Here is a 26,172-nt window from a genome sequence, read left to right on the forward strand (position 1 = left end):
AATCAGTGCAGTAAGCACAGTGTTACATAATGTAAGTGCAGATCGCCATCTTGGATGATAACGGTTTTAGTTCTTAAAGTGGTATTACAAATTCAATAAATTAACTAATTTCAACTCTAATGGATACTTTATTTAATTTTTATACTATCCTTTTGTAAATGTTTTCTTTAGATGACAAATCCTGCCATTCAGAATGACTTCAGCTATTACAGAAGAACATTGAGTCGCATGAGGATTAATAATGTTCCAGTAAGTTAAAGCTTGAATTATGGCGTGACAATAATAATTCAGATCTCAATTTGTTCAGTTTAGTATTTTACTCATTCATTCATTCCCTCATTCATTCAGATAAAGCTAAAGATAGTAGTAAAGTTAATAATTACAGGCATCCACAGCTGTGGGAAAAAAGAGAAAAATGTAGCAAGCCATATGGTATTTACCTATTTTTCTACTTGGTTCTTTGTTCCATAGCTACTTCAGTAAAACTGCTTTTTGTCTATATAACATTGATAAAAAATTTCTCTTTGTTTTCTTGTTTTAACTGCAGAAAAGTTTCATGAATTAGTGGTTATGAGTTATTTGTCCCCATGTTCTTAGATTGGAAAACTCTTGGGGAGAGGTTGACCCGGAATAGGAACAGCACTAACTCTGGCAGGAAGGGGAGCGGGGTCTTGGACCCCAAGCACGTCTGTGTGACACTGCCGTGTGAGAAGACGGCTCTGAGCCTGTTGGTCGGCTAGCATAGCATCTCTTCTGGCTTGTTGGCCTCTCGACCTCTCATTTTAATTAATACTCTTTTCTCCTAGACATCAAATGCCCACCTTAAGTGTGAGAAAAATACTATCTTTTTCTCTGGATATTTTGTGGACCTATAGTGTGCTGATTTGTATGGGAAGCAGAGAAAATTTCTAGGATCATCCCTGGCCTCAAGTAGATAGTTTAATGAAGAAATACTATGTAAGTTTGTAAGGAGTGTTAAGTGGCATAAAAGGTTAAAAAACCAAAAAGATCATCAGAGACCACCACAATACTGTAAAGCAGTTGTCCTCCAGTTGAAAAAACCAAAGAAACAAGACCATTGAGTAAATATTTTATGAAGTCATTGCTCTTAAGACAGGCCTGGATCAGAAGAAAGATTTCTTTTACTGAAGCATCTGTTATATGTATTTGTTTGGTTTTGCATAAGCCAGTTTATTCTGTGAGGCTGACCTTACTGTCTGTCTTTTTCATACTCACTATGTAAAATAAAGTAAAATAAAATGACCCAATTTTCTGTTATAGCCATCCTGCCATCATCCAAGACCAAAGGCACTGAAATCATCTTGGTAGTGCCTTTTGCTCTCAGTAATTATAGGTCAGTTCAGTCGTGGTCAAGTGCCATTTTTCTCAGATTTCTTCACTGCCCCCCTTCCCATCTCATCTCTTAGTACTTCTGTCCCAGTTGAGAGCCTAATTCCCACTGTTTTTGGCAACTGTTCTGTAGCTGCAGAACTTATTTTCTGGCACACTATCTATCTCTCTCTTTTTGGTACAGTCCGCCGTCAATAGTTAACTTTATTTTGAAGATTGGCTTAATTGTTACCCCTTTCTTCTAACGCTGAGTGGCTTCCCATTAGCTACAGAAGAAAAATATGACCTGAAGCTAAGATTTAGTCTGACCCAGCTTTCCCTTCCAGCTTTCTTTCACTGGTTGCTGTCCCTTATTACACTGACCTATTTGAATTTACACTCTGCCAAGTCATTTGAAAGCATATTCTGCCCCCTGTCTGGTTGAAATGCCCTGTGTACCTGTTTATCAACATCTGCCAAAGCCTAGCCCTTCCATGCATCCGTTTAGTTCCTTCCAGTCTCAGTCCTCCCCTCATCCCCCACTTTATTCCTTGTCTCTTAGCATGTTACTAAGATAAGCTGTGTGGATATTTGCTTGCTCCTAATAGGGTGTGATGTCATAGGCATCTTTCTGTCCTCTGTGGCATTTAGATGGTCTCTTGTGTACAGCAGGCAGCCCATTCAAGTTTCATTTAGTGGCTTAATATCATTTAAAATATTTTTAAAGAAGTTAATCTTTAAAAAAATGTCTTTATATTTTAATCTTTTTCTTGTTAAAGATAATGTAAGCTTTGTGTACATTTGAGGGTCTAGAATGTACGCATTTATAATTAATAGATTAGCAAGCATTAGCTAGGCACCTTGCCTAGGTCCGTTTATAATATTATCTTAATAACTTAAGGAGCTGATATTAAGTGTCCTTCTTTTCCACACAGGCAGAAGGAGAAAATGAAGTAAATAATGAATTGGCAAATCGAATGTCTTTGTTTTATGCTGAGGCAACTCCAATGCTGAAAACCTTAAGTGATGCTACAACAAAGTTTGTATCAGAGGTAGGCATTGCCTAAGAAGTTATTCTTTGTGTCATTTTTCTTCAGCCTGTGTTCAGATAGGATGGGCTCAGTGAGTCCACTACAGATCCTCTAAGCTGATAGATGCGCCTCGTGCACTGAGTCTGGTCCTCTCCCCTGAGACCCGCGTGTACACACCTGCCACCTATCGGCAGTCACCATTAGGATGGATAGTCGACACCTCCATGATCTGCTGACCACAGTGAGGTCTTGACACTGTACAAGCAGATAACTTAAGGGTTTTCATCGCCAGTTCCTTTCTTTATCTCACCCCTACATCAGTCTTATTGGTTCTTCTTATTAAAGTATACGCTGAGTCTGAGAACTTGACTCTTTACTACTACCTCGAGCTACCTCTCCGTAGCACCCCACCTCTTCCTACCTGGATTTCTGCATTCATGCTCTGACCCACTGGGCCTGTCTCCTGAGTGTAGCCAAGTAGTCTTCTTAAGACCCAAACCACGTTCCCTTCTTCTCTGCATAAAAGGTTTCCAGTTTGGGAAGTTAAAGAGGGAGGGGGCACATGTATACGTATGGCAGAGGCCAACAATATTGTGAAGCAGTTTTCTTTCAATTAAAAATGAATAGGTTTTGGAGGGGGGGAAGGTCTTCAGTCGACTTCCCAGGGCCCTTAGGATCAAATCCACGTGTCACGGGTCTCTTGGGGCGTCGTCTGCATGTCGTGGCTGTTCCCGCCCAGCTCTCAAATGTAAGGGCTTCTTGAGAGATGGGCGGATCTCAGCTGTCTTGCTCCTAGCTGTGTCCTCAGAGCTTAGAACAGCACCTAGAATCTAGTGCATTTTCTTTTCTAGTGCATTTTCTAAAAATTTAGAGGAGAAATCAGATTTTAAAGTTGATAGATTTTCATGTTATGGTAGGTTTTAAATTTTTCATAAGTAATAGCTGTTCATCACTCTTTTGTTCTCTGTACACTTTTACAGAATAAAAATTTACCAATAGAAAATACCACAGATTGTCTAAGCACCATGGCTAGTGTGTGCAGAGTCATGCTTGAAACACCGTGAGTATTTGCTGATCTTTTTCACTTTAACAGTCCTGTTGAAATGATTGACAAAGATATGAATCTCATATTTGGAAGGTGGAATTAAATATATCCCAAGTATGTAATAAACAAAATTAAAATAATTACACAGCTTAATGTAGGTTCCGGTTAAATGTGTAAAGTACATTTGGTTTTCAGGTTCATCAGACCAGTCAGATGCTTCAGAATAGGGGTTTTGTGTGCTTTTGAGAGGATAGGGGAAGAACTTTAAAGCTCATCTGGTTATGCCTCTCAGGTATTCTCTTTCCTTTTCAAAGAGCACTTTGCCTTTTTGCTAGAGGGCTAGAAATATTCTGAAACGCTTATCCCTTCCTCTCAGCTTTAGTTATTAGTCCTCAGTCTTCTTTGTTGTCCCCAGCACTGACCTAAATTCTCTTCTGGGTTTCTCCTCTCTGTCAAACCATTTGTAACATAGACCACAATGTCTTCTGTCTGGATTTTCCTGTCAGCAGGCGGAAAGAATTCTTCCTATATTCCTGAATAGTATGATTTTATTATATAACTTCAGTTTTTTGGAGCTTTTTATTTTCAAAAACAATTTTATATACTCATCTTATTGGAAAACCTTTTGAAGTAAGAGAGCCACTGCTTACCCTCAGAGCGTTGTCATCGTCATCTAGGGGAGCAGGGTCCTGGGGAGTGAAGGGACTTGTGCATGGTGACTGGCCTCACACACATGCTTGGGTGTCTCCATTGTGGTCCGGATTCTTTCTGCTATGCCATACCACCCTCCTTGTAGACGAAAAGTGCTGTTTCCTTTTTCCCATTTGAGAGAAGACTGTGATTGAATTTTAGAATATTAAAAGCCTGCAGTATAGTAATACGTTTAGATCAAGTTAATGTCTATAAATGCCAATACTTTCTCTATTAAGCTAGTGGCTTTTCTCATCACATATATGATGACAGCCTTTCAGAGCACCGATCCCCAAACTTTTACTTTGGGGCTACTTTTAATCTCTCTAAAATTGTCTGATCTCTACTGAGCAGAAGGGGCAAGATACCAACATGCATATGAGACCAGGATGTATAAGTGATAACTGTTCCGCCCCCTTATTTCTCTGGGAATCTCGTTGCAGAGAAGGTGAGGGTATAGTCTCAGCGTCCCTTTTATATATCGACAGGAGATAACTTGGAGCATCAGCCAGCTCATGAGTCTGTGATGGGCCTCATCCACCTTTATGTTTCCTACCCTCCAGGGAATACAGAAGCAGATTTACAAATGAAGAGACAGTGTCATTCTGCTTGAGGGTAATGGTGGGCGTCATAATACTCTATGACCACGTGCATCCAGTGGGAGCATTTGCCAAAACTTCAAAAATTGATGTAAGTTGTATTTGTTTTTTATGTAATTCCCAGTAATTTCAAACATAAGTGGAAACCATAGACTTTTATTTAAAGAGCTGGCCGGCTACACTCTGTCTCAAAATTTAGTTTTATAGTTTGTGATAATGGTATATTTTGGTTTTCTCTTCTCTCATGCTATTTCTTATACAGGTGGAATAGAATGACTGAAGGTAACTGCACTGTTTTAGAGTATCTCCTTGTGGGGAAGCCTCATTCATAAAGTGGTACTTCCACATATTTGGCAGTATATGTAAATAAATAATGAAACATTAAAAAATCTTTTTATTGTATCGTTTCATTCCTTTGACCAAAGGCCATTTTTAAACAAAAGATTTGCTTTCAAGTATATATTAAAAGTCAGTAGAGGTGCCCCAGTGAAGAAAGCTGAAGACTGTATACTGTTCCTCCTCCTCCCAGTCGTCATAATTTGTGGTCGTAGCCTGAGTTTCTCTGCTTTATAATTTCTTGCCTCACTCTCACATCGGGTTCATGAGAATTTTAACCATTATTTTCTGAGAATTGTCTTTCAGTTACCCTTTGACAGACTCTTGGCATTTCATGTATAGCGAACTGATGATTTATCAGTCTTACCTTCATCTATCCTATGTAAAGAGAAAATCAACATTTTTTGAGTCATTACTGTGTCCCAGGAATTTCAACATTTGCTCTCTCATTTAATTTTGAAAATACTCTTAGGATGTAGGTGTTGTTTCCCCTGTATTAATAGAGAAAGAAAGTTTAGGGAGATTTCTTAATGTAATTGCTAGTGAACGGTACCTGGATTTTGAATCCACGTCTCCATGGCTTTTGAAGCCTGTGGTGTTTCTGCCATGCTATGCTTTCTCACAGTAATCGGGCTCATCTTCCTTGTGGATCATTTTCATCAAGTTGTTCCCTTTTTGTGAAGCCCGTGACAAGTCTCTGCTGCCATCCCCATCAGTTCCCCATGAGTCCTCCTGGCTTTTGAGGCCCTCTGTGAACTGCCCTGTGCGATTCACCTTAGCCCTCTGCATATGATGAGCTTTCTTACTTTTTTTTATTGGGTTCATCTACCTGGAATGCCTCTTTTTCTTACCAGTGTGTCCATTCCATCCTTTAAAAGGCTACTCAACAACTTTTCCAGAATGTCCTACTTTAGTAAACCCTTAGTTTTCTCATTAGTGTGCTGGGTATGTTCTGTTCATCTGATTTGGTTTCCAAAAAGTTTTGTTTGATTGACAAACTGAAAATAACACTTGGGTAGATTTTTTCCCCCATTCTAAGAATAATTGTTTTGACATTTGTAGTGTGTAATTTCTCATGAGTGCCATAGTTACGGAGCTGGTTTAAGTATTAACTGTTTTGAGAATGAATGTTAAATGAAAACTCAATGTTTCACCTTTTCTGTTTCATTTTCTACGTAGATGAAAGGCTGTATCAAGGTTCTTAAGGACCAGCCTCCTAACAGTGTAGAAGGTCTTCTCAATGCTCTCAGGTGGGTATGCGCACAGGTACATGTGGATAGGGTGGACGTGTTAAGATGTTGTTTCAGTGTGTGAATAACACATAAATGTTAGAAATGTGAAGATCTCGTGTTGCTTATTGGTAGTCTTGCTTTCAAATATTGGTCACAGTATTTTTTATAATGAAGAATGTGTGTGTATGTGTCCCACAGAAAATAGCAGCTTGATTTCTTTGCCGTGGAGTATGGCTTTCACTTTTCTGCCCGCCTCAAAGGACACACTGCTTTTTTGTTTTGTTTTTTTTTAATAAAAGCAATTGTATAAAACTCAGAAAACATGAAAATTTTAAGAAGAAAACACAGAACCCGCACTATTTCGAAATAAACCACTATTCACATTTTGGTATATACCCTTTCAGTTTTTTTTTTTAAACATGATCCATATCCTTCCAGAGTTTCTTTTTAAAATACTTGTATATAGTCATAGCTTTATATAAAAGTTACCTTTTACAAAATAATATTATACAAACTGTTTTATAGCTGAACTTTTCCCTTAGTATAGTATAATTATATTTCTGTGTTCATACTACAGATCTTTATTACTTTTGTGCAGTTCTTATAATGAAAATAAAGCAGTCTAGTCATTATTTGATGTCTGTCTTCTCAGTTTAGACTTACTTGTTTAGTTACTAAACAAGTTATTTACTTATTGTAGTTACTAAAGCTCCTTCAAATCCTGGACTATTTTTAAATGAAAATCTCAACCCGTTATAGAGTCTTGACTACAAAGATTTAATTGGTAGTTAGCATTTACCTAATGAAAAAGATGATTTGCTTGTTACTTGATTGTTTTGTGTTTGAACACAAAAACTGTGAATGCAGATATTTATTCAGTGACTTTTTGAAGTCATAGGCTATTGTAGTGCATTGTAATTCACATAATAGAATAAACTGATTTCCAATATAGTATTACCTTCCTCACATGTTTTGTAAGCAAAACATTGTTTATTCTTTTTGGACACTTAGTCACATCTGGTGCATCATTAAGCAGAATCTAGGCTGTGTCATTTCAGCTGAGTGGAACCATGAAATTATTTTATTAAGATGATGAAAAATATTCTATAAGCAGTGACTATCTAAATAAAGATGATCTGTTCTGGGGGTGGGGGTGGGAAGAAGGCTTAAGAGGGAGGGGGATATATATATATATATATATGTATAGTTAACTGATTCTCGTTGTTTGGAAGAAACCAGCACAGTGTTGTAAAGCAATTATCCTTCAACTAAAAAATAAATAAAAAGAAGATGTATTCTAAGTGAAAACCCAAATGATTAAGGAACATAATATAACAACCAAAAAAAAAAAATCCTTATGTCAAACTGTTTCAACCATAAGCCTATCAGAAACCTTAAGTTCTTTTAATTTTTTACTCTGGAGACTTCTCACTGATTGTATCAATATTTACGGTATTGTGATTCTTGCTGCTTGATCCCTTTCTGAGGATTCCCCATGTTGCAGTCAGCCTGAGCTCTTCTCCCAAGCCCTTTCCTTTCTGATTGGCTAGGCTCTTCCAAAGCCAGCAAGTGACAGGAACACTTTTTTCCCTAAAGAAATAATAGAGGTCTAGGAAGTTTTAGTGTAACATTTATTTACCCTGACCTGACTGTGCTTCCAACAGTAATGTAAAACGCAAAGTTCACTTCTGTTTTTCACAGTGTGAAAGTAATTTGGTGTGGGACAGAGGAGGGCAGTGGCAGTGAGTATAAAGCTGTTGACGTCCGCCGCAAACAGGCTATGTTTGAGAGAAAGGGGGAGAAGACTCACTGTCTGCCAGTTGAGGCAAGAGCCACCTGGCAGCTGTAGGTTTCCTTTTAAATAATATGATAGAAGTCAGAAAATAAAAGTTCGCTGCAGAGATAATTCCTGAGCTGTTCTTACTCAGAGTGAAACACATATTCTGTGTCCAGTTGTTATTTCCCCCCTGGGAGGTTGTGTGAGGTTAACCAGTATACTTGTTGCGATATAGTGGTGGTTATAATTAGTAACAGTTTTATATCACCCTACATTGACCATGCAGTTTCATGTCTGCGGCTTTATTGTCTCTTCACAGCTTAGTGAAGTAGCTGGTGGGTATGGGCCAGTGGGGGTGTCTCCAACCTGCAGTAGGTACCTGAAGCTCTTGAGAGACTTAAAGATGATACAACTAATAAATGTTGGAGTCTATTTTCAGATTCAGGGTTTTATTCTCAAAATCCCATATACTTGATACTGCATTATCAAGCTATAGGTTTACTCTGAGATGAATCATTGTGCTCTGGAATCATCTGGATGGAAGGGAAATGCAGATTCCCAGGTTACCACCTCCAGAGAGTCTAGTTTCTTCGTTAGGCCTGGAGTAGGGGGGCAGGCACCTCATTTTATAAATAAGCACCCTGTGTGTTGTAGATATTGTTGGTACTTTGAGAAACACTGCTTAAACTAAACCAACCTAGCTCTTGACATGCTTCACTAAAAGCAAAGAAGATACTGTTAAGAAAGCATTTTGGAATCCCCAAAATGCTGTGCAAGTGTTATTTCTGTCTCTACAAAATAGAACACATTTTTGCTGCATTATTTTCTTTTCTAAGGAATAGCTTATTTACTACAGATGCTCACTCCATTCTTTTCCTCGGAATCAAGTTTTAAATAATATAGGTGTGTGTGTGTATATATATGTATATAGTTGCTTGTTTTGAATACTTTTCTGTAGTAATGATATAGTTCCCTCCAACTGACACTATGCAATGAGGAGAAAGCAACGAGCCATGTCTGTATTTTACAGATGGAGAAATGGAACCAAGTTTCTTTGATCATAAGAGAAAGAGAAATAAAACTAGATCTGGGAGTCAGGTTCAGTGCTAGATAATTACCTTCTTATTCTTAAATAGTATTAGTAGTTGCTTTTCTTAGATGCTGTTGATCTTTTCTTGATGAAAATGTGAGGATGAACTGTCTTAAATACAAAGGAGAACAGCAGTTTGCAAGCTTTTCATAAAGGAGCAGAGAATAAGCAAATATTTTAGGCTTTGTAGGCCCTGTGGCATCTGCCACAGCTATTCAGCTCTGCCCTTGTAGCAGGAAGGTGACGACAGACGATACTTAAGTGAATCAGCATGGCTCTGTTCCAGTAAAATGTTATAAGCTCTGAAATTTGAATTTGCTGGAATTTCCACATTAACGTGAAATACTTTTTTTTTTTTTTACTTTTACTCTCAACTATTTAAAAATGTAAAAATATGCTGCTGCTAAGTCACTTCAGTCGTGTCTGACTCTGTGTGACCCCATAGATGGCAGCCCACCAGGCTACCCCATCCCTGGGATTCTCCAGGCAAGAATACTGGAGTGGGTTGCCATTTCCTTGTCCAGTGCATGAAAGTGAAAGTGAAGTCGCTCAGTCGTGTCCGACTCTTAGGGACCCTCATGGACTGCAGCCTACCAGGCCCTTCCATCCATGGGATTTTCCAGGCAAGAGTACTGGAGTGGGGTGCCATTGCCTTTTCCAAAAATATGCTAGCAATACAAAAATAGATGGTAGGTTGGATTTGATCCGTGGGTATAATTTGCCAGCTTTTGATATTGGACAGCTATTTTCCTTTGAGAGGGAAGTTATAGATAATTGTTTACTGTAGAATCTCACCAAATCTTTTCAATGAGGTAGTTAGTTCCAAATGAGTAAAACAGCCATTGGATACTCTGTTTGAAGGTAGGAGGAGCATTAGCCAGCAGGGGCTGAACAGGGGTAGAGCTGGACTGAAAGGCATTCTCGCTCAAGACAAGCTCTCCTGGGCAGTTGTTTCTCTTACCGTAATTACAGAACCCGATGCAGGTTATGTTTGTTTGTGTTTTTAACCCCCTAAAATGGATGTTTTTCCCCTCATAGGTACACAACAAAACATTTGAATGATGAGACTACCTCCAAGCAGATAAAATCCATGCTGCAATAACAGTTCTGGAAAAGCACCTGCTGTAGACAGAAGACAGTATTCTGCAGTGACTGAGAATGCACAGTTTTTAGTGATTGCAATTACTATCTCATTTACTCTTGCTTTTTATTTCTTTCCTGTTCCTCTCCCTCTTTTTTAATCATGTTCTTGATCTTAAGACTTCTTTTCTGTGCCAAAATCAGTAAAGTTATACTCTGAAGGGATATTGTCCTTTCAAACAGGCCATCTAAGGCAGCTAATTATGCATCGCATTGGGGTCTCTACTGAGAAAAATTCTGTGACTTGAACTAAATATTTTTAAATGTGGATTTTTTTTGAAAACTAATATTTAATATTGCTTCTCCTGCATGGCAAAACTGCCTATTCTGCTATTTAAAAACCCTCAATGACTTTATTTTCTACTGCCGCTTTTTTCATGTGCAGCCAAAATTAAAATGTTTAAATTAACTGTGTTGTACAAATGGTACCCAACACACACTTTTTTTAAATTAGTAAGACTTTTGTTTAAAGTTTTAAGTTTGCATTTTGACTTTTTTTGTAAGGATGTATGTTGTGTGTTTAACCTTTATTAACTAACGTTAAAAAACTGTGATGTGTGCGTAGAATATTACGTATGCATGTTCATGTTTAAAGAATGGCTGTTGATGATAAAATAAAAATCAGCTTTCATTTTTCTAAGTGTGGTTTGGTTTACTGATGTTTTGATTCTAGGTCTCTAGAGCTTTCCCTATGTGTATTTTTTGGAATGTATGTGTATAATACATTTTTTCCCCTTTTAGGGGAGAACTGGGTCCTTTTTTTATTACTTTAATTGCTTTTAAAATCTTGCTGTGTACAAGACTAGAGGTGGTGGTGGTTTAGCCACCAAGTTTTTGTCTGACTCTTTGTGACCCTTCGAACTGTGGCCCACCAGGCTTCTCTATCCATGGGTTTCTCCAGGCAAGAATACTGGAGTGGGTAGCCATTTCTTTCTCCAGGGGCTCTTCCTGACCCAGGCATCAAACCCTGCATTGCAGGCGGATTCTTTACCAAAAGATAAGACCTAGTAATCTTGTCACACTTTACTTTTATCCTTGATTTACTCTTGCATGGATGTAGCAACAGAAGAGAAACTACACTTTTGCTTGAAGGGCTGTTCTCAGGAGCTGGAAGGTAGCAACTTGAAATAGTATGTGGAAGGAAGAACAGTCCTGAATACTGGGAGGAGAGTATACGAGGGACTTCCTAGGAGAAACTGAAGGCCGCAGTGTTGCTAATGGTAGGAAACTTCATGTGATTATTACTTTAAGATCATAAATCGTAACCATAAAGTGTCCTAGTGGGGAGAAACTGCTTAAAGTTTGTCTCGTCCACCCATGCTGGGTTAAGGGTTATCTGGGAGAAAATCCCAGAGAATGCCATCCATGTTTCTGGCTCACTAGTACCAGATGGCCATGCTCACAGCCTGTCATGATAGAATCCCTGCTCACCTCTCTGCCACCCACAGCCTGCTTCCAGCCAGGCTCAACTGCACGCTGCTCAGATTGTTCCACTCAGTGTCACATTTGGGTCCCACTGGTCCCTGAGCCTGTCATCCCCTTCCTCCCTCATGTTCATCTGAGGAATAGCAGCTCTCATCTTTGGAGGATCAGCTTGTGTCATCTCCTTGACAAAGCCTTGGGGATAACGGGAGCCACCTTCCAATAAAGAGGATGTAAGGTTAAATAGTCCCACTTCCCTGAAGGTAAGTCCACCTGGAACCTGGAGATGCCCCGTCATTTGGAAAAAAGGGTGTTTGCAGCCGACATTAAGTCAAGGATCTGGAGATAAGACCATCCTGGATTACATGGGGTCATAAACCCAGTATGAGAGGAAAAAAGGGGAACTGGATATAGCAGAGGCCGTGTGAAGATGGAGGCGTGAGTGGAGGGAGCCGTGTGTCTGCAGACTGAGGGCCCAGAGTTGCCGGCAGCACTGGATGCTGGGGAACTTTCTCCCAGAGAGCCTTGCCAAAGAAACCAATCCTGCCGACACCTTTGCTTCAGAATTTCGACCTCCAGGACTGGGAGAGAATAAACTTGTCTTGTTTTAAACCACGCAGTTGAGGCTAGTCAGTCATGGCAGCCCTAAGACTCTTACAAGTGTCTCATCCAACATTGCTGCCGTCTCACCGGACCACTTTCCTTATCCCATGAAAACTTAAGAGCCTCATCTGATGTCCCTTAAGCATCCCTAGGATTTTCCCCAGTACCTGGATCTAAGGAGGTGCCAAGTATAAGTGCTTGAATGGATATAAATTAAAAATCATGTCGTGGCTGAAATAGATAACAGTAATACTGCTGTGGCCTTTGCAGTTAATGTAGTCTGTCGTCTCCGCATCACAGAACAAGTGGGAGTTTCTCTCAACCTCCGACCAGGCCTCAGCAAACTCCTCTGTGACCCAGTCCTCCTGCCACCTATTTCTGTACAGCCTATGAACTAAGAAGAGTTTCTACATGTTTAAAAGTTTGGCAGAAGTCAAAACTGTATTTTGTGGCATGTGTAAAATACATGACATTCAAATTCCAGTGTCCATAAATAAAATGTCACTGGAACACAGCCTCACTCATTTGTTTACATGTTACTTTTGGCTGCTTTTGCATTACAACAGCAGAATGGAATTCTTGTGACAGGCCATATGGCCCTCAGAAAGTTGACCATTCTCTAGTTCCAAGAACAGGTGTCTTTGAGAACCTCAAAGAAGTTGAGGTTGTTGGAACCACGGAACAACAGCTTCCGTGTGCTGGAAGCATGGGGCTGCATAGTGTTACAAGGAGCCATCTCTGCTTCCGGAAAGTAGGTTTAGTATTTACCGTTCAGATAGTAAGAAGGTCCGCCGAGTCTGATCTCTATTCATGTCTATCCTCAGAATGAAGGGACTGGCCATGGGCTCATCAGGAAAGAGGACCACGATTTTATAATAAGCAGGTCTGCCCGGTGTGCTGGAGGGAGGTGTGACTCCGCTCTGTGCAGGTGAATCTCCTACCACTCTAAGCCTCTTACCCCCCTTAACCTCTAAAACACAGCCCGGTCAGTATCGCTTTACTCATCCGGTACCCTGGCCCCGGTGCCTCTTCCTTCACGGGATAAAGTGTTGCTTCATGTGTTAGACCAGCGACACCCCTCATGTTGTGTTCTTCCTGTTTCTGCAGCCCTCAACCTATATCTGAATGAGTAGAACTTTTCACTTGGCCGTTTTCCCACTTTAGAGATTTGGATTAAGAAGCATGCTAGACTATTTTAAGATTGTTCCAAGTATTTTAGACTTAAGGCATTTGTGCTCAAACCCAGGTCTTTGAAGTTGAAATGCCATACTGATTCCATGTGAGATGGCAGTAATTGCTACTCCATAAATTCTTAAAAAATGATCCCTTATTTCACATATTTCACAGTCTTTGCATGGTGGTCCTAGAAGATGGCGGTGGGAAGGTCTGTAGATTAAAACTCAGATAATCCCACCCACATTGCTTCTTTGGAACTGTATCTTCCTCATGAGTAAAATGAGAATGGAGACAGTATCTCTAACGTTTGATTTCATGTCATACAGTACATGTCTTATCTATACTGTCTGCCAAATGCTGCATCCGTGTGAACAGTTAAAACGTAGACTTCCGAGGTGGTGGAGCTGTGTTTAAAACTCGTAACTTTGGATGAGTCTCGTGTGTCCTCATTGATGAAACGGAATACCTGAAATACTTACCCCTCTACTGTGGCCCTGGGGGCTGTGCTGGCTGGTGCTGTACTGTCCGTGTGCACCACGAGTGCTGCCTGCCAGTCTCGTAACCATCATGATGTTTGTATTGTAGCCTGTTCCATGTGTCACGTCCATGAACGTGTACGGTTCTCCACTTACTCCAGAGTTGTCCCCAGCACCAGTTCTGACTACTTTCCTCAGTCTAGGAGGGTATTATTGGGCAAAGATAGCCAATTTTAATGATCTTTAGAGATCCTATAACTGATTAATAGTAACTTAGAGTTGGACTGTGAAGAAAGCTGAGCCCCGAAGAATTGATGCTTTTGAACTGTTGTGTTGGAGAAGACTCTTGAGAGTCCCTTGGACTGTAAGGAGATCCAACCAGTCCATTCTGAAGATCAGTCCTGGGTGTTCTTTGGAAGGATTGATCCTAAAGCTGAAACTCCAATACTTTGGCCATGCGAAGTGTTGACTTATTGGAAAAGATCCTGATGCTGGGAGGGATTGGGGGCAGGAGGAGAAGGGGACGACAGAGGAGGAGATGGCTGGATGGCATCACGGACTCGATGGACGTGAGTCTGAGTGAACTCCGGGAGTTGGTGATGAACAGGGAGGCCTGGCATGCTGCGATTCATGGGGTCACAAAGAGTTGGACACGACTGAGCGACTGAACTGAACTGCGGTGCTGTGTGCTGTTGCTAAATCGTCAGTCTGGTCCAACTCTGCGACCCTATGGACTGCAGCCTGCCAGGCTCCTCTGTCCATGGAATTCTCCAGGCAGGATTGCTTGAGTGGGTTGCCATTTCCTCCTCCAGGGCATCTTCTAGACGCAAGGATTGAACCCACACCTCTTAGGTCTCCTGCACTGGCAGGCAGGTTCTTTACCACTAGCATCACCCGGGAAGCCAGAACTTACTGTGTGTGTGTGTGCTTAGTTGCTCAGTCATGTCCAACTCTTGGGACGCCATAGACTAACCTGCCAGGAGCTTCTGTCCATGGGATTCTCCCAGCAAGAATACTGAAATTAACTGTGAGGAAGTGCCATTTCTCTAACTGGGCAGGTGATTAACTGCCTATTGGAAACCAAAACTAGCAGCGTGATTATTTTAAACACAGCGCTCTGGTCTAGTGGTAATTCCAGCAGTGCTCACAGCACATTCTGGTGTCAGCAACCTTAGTACCTGTTCACAGCCCACCTAGACAGTGTCCTGGGACCAAAGATGGGTGCCGAGTGGGGCTTTTGTGGAGGAGAGCAGTGGGTTTCTGGGTGTAAGAAGAGGGCGTATGGGGAGCAGAGGCCGCCAGTGGGGAGGGCAGAGCTGCAGAGGCCACCGGAAGACTGGCTTTCGGTCTCCTCATCAGCAGGCTCAGAGTGAAGGAGTGACTGGATCTGATGTATCTGATAAGGTTCACTCCAACTGCTGTGCCAGGAACAGAATGAGGTGAGCAGGGACAGGCGGGGAGGCCGGGCGAGCCATTGCAGTAACAGGCAGAAATGATGGCGGGTCATTGAGTGGACGCAGTGAGCAGGGACCCAAGCCCCCAGGGACCCTCCACAGACCGGATGTGGGTGTGAGAGGAGTCCAGGGCCATCCTGGCCTGGGACCTGAGCCACCCGGGAGGACGGGGCTGGGGGCAGGGGCCGGGAGCATGCCCTGCAGAGTGAGGGGTGGTTTCTAGGTCCCGGAAGCATCGGCTCCTTGCTCCAGGCAGGGCTTCTGCCCCGAGCACCTGGCATTCGTTGGTCTGGTCCGGGGTTGAGGTGGGGGTTCTCCCGGGAGCATTTGGCTGTGAGAGGCTGGGAGAAGGTATAGGGCTGTGGAGGGTGGACCGCCAGACAGTCTGTGTAGGGGAGTCTCCACTCTGCAGGTTTGATCCCTTTCTGCCCCTCTCTTGCTTTACGACTTCCCTGGGCCCCGCTTTCCCCATCTGTAAAAGTCAATCTCCACGGTTCCACCTCAGACCCGGAGTAGCTATTGAGCCAACACTGGCTTCTGGGGTCCTGAGAGGGGAGAGCTGCTCCCAGGGGTCAAAGGCGGCGGAGGCGCCTGTGCCCAGACCCCCAGGGCTGCAGGGCAGCTCACCTGTCCCAGCTCTGTGGCCGGCCCCAAGCTAACACCTCCTAGAGCCCCAGACTTAGCTGCTGAAAGGAGAGTTCAGACAAGAATCATCCTCTCAGGGCCGGTGGGTGTGCTTGCTAGTGGTCCTCCAAAGGGAGGAAACCACAGTATGTAAGCTTGCTATTCAAGGGGTGCAAACATGAGAAGACATGTTCAGAGAGGTGAAGAAACTTGCCTGAGGTCACACAGCTACTGACAGGGCCAACTTTCAGTCAAAATCTACTGCCCTTAGAGCCCTTGCTCAACATATTATTTTTCTCCAACTTTGATGACAGAATCCTCACTTTCTACAATAGAACTAGTTTGATTTAATTAGTACAGTGTTGGTTCATTTATGACCACCTCTCATTTGAGGCAAAAGCTATTTTTCAAGAAAGTTTAACTTAAAGACATATAATTATGGAAGAATATTATGTGCTCACCAGACTACAAGAGAGAAGGCTTTTGTTGCCACTGGACATCCACTCCCTCCCCTGCAAAAGGGAAGACTTTTGCTGGGAGAGAGGACTGGCCAGTTTGTGTGATGAAGTTCAGAGAGGGAAAGAAAGGATTTTCATGAAGATCATGTATATAGACTCATTTAATGTCCTTTAAGACACACATGGGAGAAGGCAATGGCACCCCACTCCAGTACTCTTGCCTGGAGAATCCCATGGACAGAGGAGCCTGGTAGGCTGCAGTCCACGGGGTTGTTAAGAGTCGGACACAACTGAACAAATTTACTTTCACTTTTCACTTTCATGCCTTGGAGAAGGCAATGGCAACCCACTCCAGTGTTCTTGCCTGGAGAATCCCAGGGACACGGGAGCCTGGTGGGCTGCCGTCTATGGGGTCACTAAGAGTAGGCCATGACTGAAGCAAGTTGGCAGCAGCAACAAGACACACATGAGTTAAACATTAATCCCTTTAAAATTACTTGTGGCTCATTAACTTATTAAAATGTGGGCCTCTCTGAGCCCACAGAGCAACAATGCAAAACAAGAGGCTTGATTTATTTGATGGGCTGGACAATTCTGGCAATGTAGAGTGAAAAGTGTGTGTTTCCTTGTTTTCCCCACAAGGCGGAGCCCCTGTCCACACTCCCTGGACAGAATTGAGGACACTCAAATGTGGTGAAAGCGTGACATTGGTGCATTGGTTCCAGAAGAGGGCCTCCCAGGGATTGGTATGAGGTCTGTGAAGATCCTCTTGCCTGAAACCTCACTTCTCAGGTTACAGAGACTGTAACTGTAACTGATTGTAGCACGCAATATACTACATTTTTTAAAAAAGTAAGTGTATAAAACTAAGTTACTGCAAGATAATTTATATGAGTGATGGGAAAAATACTGAAAGGATAAACATCAGAATGTCAATATTGGTTATTTCTGAGAAGTGGAATTAAGGAGATTAAAATGTTCTTCATTCCGTTCTGAAACTTTTGTTTCACAGTGACCACTGTTTTGATCGTCAGACAAGTTTCATCGGTAGAAGAGAATATATAAAGTGCTCCTGCCGAGTGATCGCCCTGCCTCTGAGCGCTTACTCGTTTCCCTCTGGGTGGGCTCTGCTAGGAAGAGCACGGAGCTGGGAGTGGGGAGACCCGGTCCTGGCCTCAGGCTCTTCCTCTGCTCCCCGTGAATTGCCTGAAACACACACATGTGCACACCCACACTGCCCTCTGCACACACGAACACTCACAGCCCTTAGCCTGCACCCCGGTCTGTAGTGAAATCCCTGAACAGTGCCGCTGGGTGACAACGGAGCAGTTTGACCCACCGCTGTCATTTTACAGGTGGGGAAACAGGCTGAAGGAGAGCGGCAGGGTGCTGAAATGAACGGGAAGCTGGCCAAGTCCTTTGTGAACCTGGAGAGAGGTCGAGCAGCTTCTTCCACGACAGCGATCCCATTCTTAATGACATGGCACAGTAATAGCCGACACCCAGGCACTGTGCTGAACACTTTATTTACAACTTTTAAAATTTTCACTACAATCCTACGAGCTAGGAATTCTGATCACCCCATTTTATGGGGGGTGGTGATTTTACAGGAGAAAGAAGCACAAAGAGGGCAGGATATGCCCAGAGCTACCCAACTGTCGGCAATGGGGAGGGTGTTCTGGTACCAGCCTCTACAGGCCCTCCTGGAAGAATCCTGATCCAAGGTAGGACTCTAGCCTTACTGAGGCCCCCACTGCCCCAGACCTGGATGGGCGACTGAGGTCTGGGGGCTGGTCCTGAGAAGGAGAGAGGAGTGTGAGCTGAGCTGGGTGGAGCCCCACCGTCACGTGGGGCCACCTGTGTGGAGGCTCTGGGCCAGCCGCTGCCTGGAGTCAAGGTGGTGTGGCACCCTCCTCAGGCATCAGCCTGGAGGGCCGTGGAGCTGGGCTCAGCCAGCAGCTGCAGCCCCAAGAGGGACGCATAGAGCACAGACAGCTGCGGCACCACCTCAGGGTCCCTGGTGACTGAGTGGCCAGGGCCCCGCAGCTCCAGCCCACAGCTCTCCACCAGGCTCTGGGTGAGGGCTGCGTCCTCATGGTGCAGCCAGGAGAGGACTTCCGGGTGCAGCGAGAAGCCTGTTTCCTCCATCTGGTTGTAGTTCGGCTCTAAGATGCTCGTCACCTGCCAGGAATCACCCAGGGTGAACACACAGGCCTCCCAAGGCTGGAAGCAGTGGGACCCACCCCTAGGGTGGGAGCCTGGGGCCTCTGATCACTGACCCCCACTCCGCACCCCATCTCCGCCGCCACACCTGAGCCTGGGGCCTTGCTCCCTGCAGAACTGGGGCTCCAAGGACCATGCCCCCAAAGCGCGCCCTTCCCTGCACTGCTTGGGGCCTTGGTTCTCAGCACTCCCAGGGCTCCCAGCCCCTGCATACACTGTTCTGCCTGGAGACTCACCCCATCTCTTCAGCCATTAATCCCTGAGCTGCGTGGAGGGGCTCCCTTTTGGAAACACCCCTGAGCCCCCACAGCTGCCAACATTAGCTACCCAGTGCGTCTCCCGTTCCGGGCACTGTCTGTGATCACCTGTTGGAGTCTCCACTTGACCAGCCTGTGTTCTGAAGCCCGAGCAGAAGGCCCAGCTCAAGGCAGGAACCCAGCCTAACCCCTGAGTGAGCCTGCCTGTGGCTGCCGTAGTGGTCTGGGTCCACAGGGGTCGGAGCCCAGTGCACCCCCCATGCCCCCTCCCCAGGCTGTCACCAGCTCCAGCTGCTGGGGCAGGACCCCTCCCTCCAGGCACCAGGCCAGCAGGCAGTGTTGGGTGGGACTCAGCGCTGCGGGGAGGCAGGGGTCAGGGCCACCACAGGCCTGCAGCTCCTGAGCCTCTCCTTGGGGACCTGGCAGCCTCAGGGAGGATGGGCTGGGATATTGGAGCCCTGAGGTGGGGACATGCCGCCCCCTCCCCGGGATCTCTGGGGCCATCTTTCCCCAGAAGGTTCTAGAAGGCGGGATCTGTGCCTGCCCTGGAAGTGCTGCGTGGCCTTCAGTAAGACCACTCCATGGCCCTTCTCAGTTTTCCTAAATCACAATCCGTCGAGAGTGTGCGGTGGCCTTCACTGACCAAGAGCGTTTGTGTGTAGTAGCTCACCTCCGGGACCGGTGGCTTTGCGAGGTGGTTACTAACCGGGAGATGGCAAGACCGGCCTAGGCTCCCCCTGCCGAGCCAGCACGAGAACCCGGCCCTTCCTCCAGCCCCAGCCCACAGCATCCTCTTACCGACCAGTGCTCTGAGAACGCAGAGGATGGCCCTTCTTCTCAAGGGTGACAGGCCACCCAGAGGGTGCTTAGGATGAGGCCCCCGGGGCCACCCAACTGTCCCGGCACCCCGGTGTCCAAGGCCTGCTCCAGCTGCAGGGGGGCAGTGAGGAAGAGCAAGGAGAGGCAACCGTGGGTTCCCATCTGTCCTCCGTCCATGAACCCATCTCCACACCCTGGAGCCCCAGCCCCTCATGGTGCCAGGGAGGCTGGGACGAGCCTGGGACCACGGTCTCTCCTTAGGGTTCAGAAAGAACCTCGCACAACAGCTGGCGCCCAGTGAGCGGGGCCCCAGGAGGTCATGTGCCACCAAGACCCAGGGCATCTCGTTCCTGCCACTCATCACCCCCCGCCCCCTCCCTGCCCTGACCACCGGGCCCCTCACCCTGTCTTTGAGCTCCTGCAGGGCCCGGGGGCTCTGAAGCAGCTCCCGGAGGGCACCCAGCAGGGAGAGCCGCGGCTCTGCGGGCAGCCTGGCCAGGGCCTCCAGCTGAGCCCCTGCCTGCCTCCTCAGGTCCTGGAGGCCAGGCCCCTCGCCAGGGGCCCTGCCTGTGGGGGGACGTGTTGGCACTGCTGTGTCCTGTGCTCAGGCTCCTGCCTGGTGCCAGCCCTGCCCTGATCAGCCCCTGGGAAGCTCCGTGTCAGGCAGAGTGTGCCTTGATGTGCTCACCCCTCCTGCCTTCCCTGGTACACCGTAGGCACTCAGCATGTTCTGAACGCCTACTGCATGCCAGGCACTGCACGCCCTCAGGGCTTATCCTCACCTTCCGCCTTCCACCACCTCCCTCTCCTCCTCCTCCTCAGTTGCTCACCCTGCCTAGGGCTGATGCTTCAGCTCAAGGAGAGGCCACTTCTCTGCCCTGCTCTGTCTGTTCCTCGGATCCCTGGACTGAGCCCCCCTCCACCCCATCGCCCCTCCGGAATGGCTAAGGCGGGGCTTCTCAGGGTCTCAGCGCCCCTGCAGAGGCGGGTGTGTGGGTGGATCTGGCAGGGTGGCCAGAGGGCCCTGCCTTCCCACCCCTGTTTTATTAACCATATAGGCTGCCTCCGGAGAGCCTTCCAGGTACCCAGTGCTGCCCAGACATCACCACCGATCTTCCCGACCTGGGAAGAAAGACCCACCTTCCCCTTGTGAGGTTGGGAGACACAGCTGGACCTGGCCCACGAGCCCCGTGCTCACCGTCCTGCCCACAGCCTGGTCCTGGGGTTTTGAGCGCATCTCCATCCCCCCGGGGAGAGGACACAGGGCCCTCCGGGCCCCCGAGTGACACATGACGACTGCGTGGGGCAGGAGGGGGCCTGACGACAGGGTCAGGGCCTTCTCCAGAGAGGCGATGATTTCTGGCTGGGTTCCTGAGCTCCTGGCAGGGGTCACTCACCTCCACTGGCATTTCTACAGAGCTTCCCTTCAGGCAGGTACAGAGCAGCTGCGTGGGAGCAGGGGTAGAGAAAAGAGAAAAGTCCCTGGACCACTGATGAGAGGCCCACTCCAGTCCACGTGATTTTCTTGTCTCTCCCTTCTTCAGGTCCAATGCCCAGGCCCCATCCCCACACCCCGGGGCAAGCTGGGCACAGGCGGGGTGGAGGGGCCTCCCTGAGATCTGGCCTGGAAGCCCGCTATGAAAGCCACCGGAGTGCTCAGGCCCACGAGGAAACAGCCCCCCTCTCCCTCTTCCTGCCCCTTACTCTGCAGCTGCCCCCACCCCCACCAGTTCCTCTGGCCTCTACGTGCCCCAGTGATCCTCCTCATCCCCAGCTGCAGCACCCTGTAGGTCAAGACAGTGCCCTGTGGGATGCCCACTGCCTTCTCCTTGGCCACGGTGCTCTGACCTGCAGCTGGGAGGTGGGGGGGAGAGACTCTAGGACCTGCAGGATGGGGTCTCAGGGCTAAACAGGAACAGAGGATGGCGGGCACAGGGGGAGGGGCTGCAGGAGGCCAACATGATGACCAGGGGCTGTTGAGGTTGGAGCAGAGAAAAGTGCAAAGGCAGGGGTCACTTGGGCACAGCAGGAAGGCACTCTGCAAAATACGTTACACATGAGACATTTCCAAAAACCCCAAGGCTTTCTGGGGTCAAAGCAATCCACGGTGGCATGGCAAAAGCGCTCAAAGGTCCCACTGCAAAGAAATGAGTTTTGTTTTGCCTCACTAGGTGGTGTTCAGAGTTTGGAGGGTTCACTTCGGGAAAGGCTGAGCTGGAAGCCTGGGGCGTGGCAGTTTGAGAACCTCCGTAGGTCGTCCTCTGTCAGTGGGCAGCTGACGGAGGGGCTATCCAGAAGCTGGGACTCCCGAGGTGGGACCAGTGGCGCCACCGTCAGCACCAGATCCCACCGGAGAAGTGCTACCGAGAAGCAAGAGAACTATCCTGAGGAACGGATGAGACAAGAGTATGGAGACTGTTCTGTACAACGTCCGAGCTTCCGGACCGTATTCGGTATGGTGGCCTGGAAACTGACCTCCAGGTGACCGGCCCTCACCTGCACTCATGGGGATGATGAGAGGTAGGGCCTGGAGGTGATGCTGTGAGTGCAACTCGGGACCCTGCCTCCCCCGTCACAGTGGGGACCAGGGGCAGCACATGGACGCTGCATGGCAGAAGAACAGAGCTGGTGAGGAGGAGGTCTGAGTCTTGAAGGCCCGTCGAAGGAACCCTGCTGGTCCCTGCCCTTAGCACATCCCGGGCACTCTTCTCACATCTCTGCAGAGTCTCACCCTGATTCCAACGCAGCTTCATGGACCAGAGAAAGCAAGCTCAGAGGGCCAAGTGACTTGCCCAAGACCACACAGCCAGCCAGGGGCAGAGCTGGGGTTCGCACCCAGACACACCCAATTTCAAAGCTGATGCAATACGATACTGCACTATACTGCTCCCCAGCAGCAGGTAAGACTCACCTGGGAGAGTCAGAACACCAGTGACTGGGTCCTAGTCCACACCAGTGAAAATTCTGTGTGTGTGTGTGTGTGTGTGTGTGTGTGTGTGTATGAACTGGTATTTTTAAAAAGTCAAAAACCAACAAGACACCTCTCCAGGTGATGCTAAAATGCAGAGTTGACACAAGGGCCCAGGGACTCCACACTCCTGGGTGAGATGGTGGTTTGCCAGGAGGGAGGGGTGGGCTTCTTGGTGGCTTTCAGCACCCGGCACACCAGGTTTGCGCCCCCAGGGCACCCCCTGCACCTGGACGTGGCCCAGCTGGAGGAGAGACAGCCGCCCGGCTCCTCTGCTCGGCTCTGAAATGTGGCGTCCCATGCGGCCTCCTTGGCCTCAGTCACCACATACAGGCTCTCCTTCTCCTTCCAGCTCTGCAACTCTTGGAGGAACGAGGGTCTTGGAGTCCTCAGTTTCCTGCCGGGGGTGCCGGTGGGGGCAGGAGAAGAGACAGAGCTTGGGGGGTGCTCTCTAGGGCTCCCCTGCTCTGGGGCCTTCCCCAATGGGCAGCCTGGACTCTGTGCTGATATGGGCGGGGGTGGAGGGTGGCAGGTTACAGCGGGGGCCTGGCCTGTACTCAGGACTAGAATTCAAGGTCAGGTGGGGGTGGTTGGAAACATCCACCACCTGAGACATCTGTCTTTGGCAAGACTTAAAATGACCAGCCCAGGGGCTGCCACTGGGCTTCTTGCCAACTGAATCGAGCAAAAGGCGTATGTTCCATGGTTCATGCGGTGTTTAAAAATTTCGAGATAACATTGAAATTGGTGGTAGTGATGATGTAGTCATTCAGTTGTGTCTAACTCTTGCGACCCCCTGGACTGCAACCTGCCAGGCTCCTCTGTCCATGGAATTTCCCAGGCAAGAAATACTGGAGTGGGTTGCTATTTCCTTCTCCAGAGGATCTTCCTGACCCAGGGGTCAAACTGCAGTCTCCTGCATTGCGGGCAGATTCTTGACTGACTGAGTCACCAAAATCCCAGTTTTAGCTTCTTTCAAAGAAAAAAGTGACAACCCAGTGACACGGAGCTCACATTCCCGCCTGGCAATAGGCAGGCGCAGCTGTCGGCTTCAGCAGGCCTGTGTCTCCCAGTTTGCCGGAGTCCCCACCATGCCCTGTTGCATCACCCTTGGTAGCTACCCCACTTCCGTTTCTTTTTCTGGCCTTAAAAACAACCAGGGGTTTGAAATCTCTGACTTAACATGAGTCCCTCTCACTGCCAACTCTCTCTTCCTCGGGGTGGGGGGCCCTGCCCCTGGGTTTGCTGCTAACAGTGGACCACCCCCCATCCCAAGCTACTCCTCAGAAGGCTTCTTGCCAGGCCCTCAAGTGGCCGGGACCCTGGGGCTTTTCCCTCCTGGCCCCTGGCCCTGGGGACCTGGGCCCACTGAAAGCAGAGCCCAATCTGCCTGGCTGATGTACCCACCTCTCCGCCGCCAGAGTCTCTCAGGTGTGGGGGGCACCCTGAACATCCGCATGGCCAGCAGGGAGCTGCGGCTCAGTATGCAGCTGCTTGTTGCCTTCCCCTGCTGCCCAGTGCCCAGGCTCACGCCCCTTGTCATGGCTCCCGCCACCGTCTCCTGGAAGCAGATGGGTTCGCTGCAGCTCAGCTCTGTGGGGAGAGGGGTCCAGGTGCGGGGCCTCAGGCCCCAGTTTGGCCTCTACCTCTTACCGGCTCGGTGTGACCCTGGGGCAAGAAGCCCTCAACTCCCAGAGCCTCAGTTTCCCCATCTCTAAAAGGGGCGGAAGAATAACAGGGTTTTCCCTCCAAGAGTGGTGGTCAGCATTTACCGAAGAAATTGCCAGCAGGGTCCCTACCACCCAGTAAGCACTTGGTGCATGTCAGCCATTATGGCGATTAAAGTGATAATGATGAATACTCATTAGGGAGCTGGGACAGGAGGGAGGAAAAGGTGCGCCCTTCTCCCCACAGCAGCCACATGCTGCCTGGGGGTGCCCCTGGCACATGCCTGGGCTGAGAGGGCATCAGATTTCTCCCCCAGGTGGACCCTTTATCAACCTGCCCCGCAGTCCCCTCCACTCTGCCAGCTGCCAGCCCCACCGGGAAGTACCTGGGATGGGGGAGCTGGGCTCCAGGGTGTCCACAAGGGAGAAGTGCGTGGGGATGAAGGGGGGTGTCCCAAGGCCAGAGGGGGCATCTGTGCTTCTTCCTCACCAGGCAGAAGGGGTGCAGGCGCAGGGTGCTGGCCGGGCTGTCCGTGGGCACCAGCTCTCCCTTCTGGCCCAGCTCTCCCTTCTTGCCCAGCTCTCTGACTAGGCCCTCGGTGTCCCTCGAGAACAGTGATGACATGTTCCTTGAAGGGTGGGAAGGGAGGGTGTCACCCAGGGCTGTGGGTGTGGGGGGTCCTGGTGAAGCTTTCAGCCAGTTGAACTTCTAACACAGTGAGAAGGGGGGTGCCCTGAGCAGAGGGCCCCCAACCCCCATGCCTGGGTGCTAAAGTCAGCATGTAGGTGGAAATCACAGGTGGTCAAAACCCCCTGGAACCATCCTTCCAATCACCCCACCACCACCTGCCTGCATGGGACCCTGAGAAACTCCAGGACCAAGGATGCCTCAGTCTGAACAGCTGTTCCCTTGGGAATGTTACTCTGTGCCTTGTTAAGTATATACATATTTTCATAAAATATTTATGTGTACTGTGCTTAGTCACTCGGTCGTGTCTGACTCTTCCCGACCCCATGGACTGCAGCCTTCCAGGCTCCTCCGTCCACGGGATTCTCCAGGCAAGAATACTGGATTGGGTGCCATTGCCTTCTCCAAGGGAAGCCCATATTCATAGATTATTATTATCTATAACAATACCTCCTCTTGGGGATTGTGACCAGGACTAACGTGCTGCTTTTAAAGCGCTTGGAACAGGGCTGGCACACGTTGATAAGCTGTCCCCTCAGGGGTCTGGCCCATCTCATTCTCCCAGGTAGTGGGGCCCAGGCAGGGTCCAAAGCTGGGGTGGGGGGTGATTGGGGGGTGAGCAGGTGGGGGCAGCAGCAATTTGCTCAGTCTTTGCTAGCACTTGCCATGGCGGTGGGCACCTCACCTCTGAGGGCGCCAGGGAGCCACAGAGGGCTCTACGCAGGACAGCGAGAATGTACACCAGCGCGTGAGTTTCAGGAGGAGCGCCTTGACAGCCGGGAGCACAACCGAGTGGAAAGGGGAGACTTGAAGAGCTTACAACTACACCCAAGGGATGTGACCATGGGCTCCAAACCAACAGGACAGGTGTGTTCCCAGCTGGGGCCTGGGGGAGAGCGTAATGGGTGGAGGGAAGTGAGAGGCTTACTTTTCCATTAGGCATGGTGCCCAGGGCCCCACAAAAAATATTTTTTATTTGAGTAAAATCAGAAGAAAGAAATTTTTAACTCTCAAAGAATGTCATAATACTTAATATTAGAATATTTGTCTGTATACAAATACACTTAA

General features: G+C 47.7%; 2 protein-coding genes across 8 annotated transcripts in view; one reads left to right on the forward strand and one right to left on the reverse strand.

Moving 5' to 3' along the window:
- Nucleotides 1-10,881, forward strand: part of CYRIB (CYFIP related Rac1 interactor B) — a 142,784-nt gene extending 131,903 nt beyond the window's left edge. For all 7 annotated transcript variants that reach the window (XM_068983510.1, XM_068983517.1, XM_068983511.1 and 4 more), the window contains 6 exons: nucleotides 172-249; nucleotides 2,265-2,381; nucleotides 3,341-3,420; nucleotides 4,659-4,785; nucleotides 6,210-6,280; nucleotides 10,168-10,881. In XM_068983510.1, coding sequence (XP_068839611.1) covers nucleotides 172-249; nucleotides 2,265-2,381; nucleotides 3,341-3,420; nucleotides 4,659-4,785; nucleotides 6,210-6,280; nucleotides 10,168-10,231 — 537 coding nt within the window. In that variant the 3' untranslated portion in view covers nucleotides 10,232-10,881. The remainder of the gene's footprint in view (nucleotides 1-171; nucleotides 250-2,264; nucleotides 2,382-3,340; nucleotides 3,421-4,658; nucleotides 4,786-6,209; nucleotides 6,281-10,167) is intronic.
- Nucleotides 10,882-18,396: 7,515 nt separating this feature from the next.
- LOC138088289 (gasdermin-A-like) lies at nucleotides 18,397-25,041 on the reverse strand. The gene is made up of 10 exons (XM_068983413.1): nucleotides 24,907-25,041; nucleotides 24,751-24,802; nucleotides 24,157-24,342; nucleotides 21,980-22,141; nucleotides 21,528-21,629; nucleotides 21,179-21,226; nucleotides 20,922-21,077; nucleotides 20,185-20,348; nucleotides 19,818-19,892; nucleotides 18,397-18,663 (listed from the first exon to the last, which is right to left on the reverse strand). Exons 1-10 carry the CDS (start codon nucleotides 25,039-25,041, stop codon nucleotides 18,397-18,399), a joined length of 1,347 nt encoding a protein of 448 aa, XP_068839514.1.
- Between the last annotated feature and the right edge of the window lie 1,131 nt (nucleotides 25,042-26,172).

Source organism: Capricornis sumatraensis, chromosome 11, assembly GCF_032405125.1.
Source record: "Capricornis sumatraensis isolate serow.1 chromosome 11, serow.2, whole genome shotgun sequence".
Classification (NCBI taxonomy): domain Eukaryota; kingdom Metazoa; phylum Chordata; class Mammalia; order Artiodactyla; family Bovidae; genus Capricornis; species Capricornis sumatraensis.

What these genes read in the sequence shown, in the direction of transcription:
- LOC138088289 (XM_068983413.1), bottom strand. Translation starts at nt 25,041, where the DNA reads ATGTCATCACTGTTCTCGAGGGACACCGAGGGCCTAGTCAGAGAGCTG. An exon ending in GAGGAGGATCACTGGGGCAC is followed by an intron (nt 21,227 to 21,527) that starts GTAGAGGCCAGA and finishes GCTCCCACGCAG; the next exon opens with CTGCTCTGTACCTGCCTGAA. An exon ending in TCATCCTAAGCACCCTCTGG is followed by an intron (nt 18,664 to 19,817) that starts GTGGCCTGTCAC and finishes GATTCCTGGCAG; the next exon opens with GTGACGAGCATCTTAGAGCC.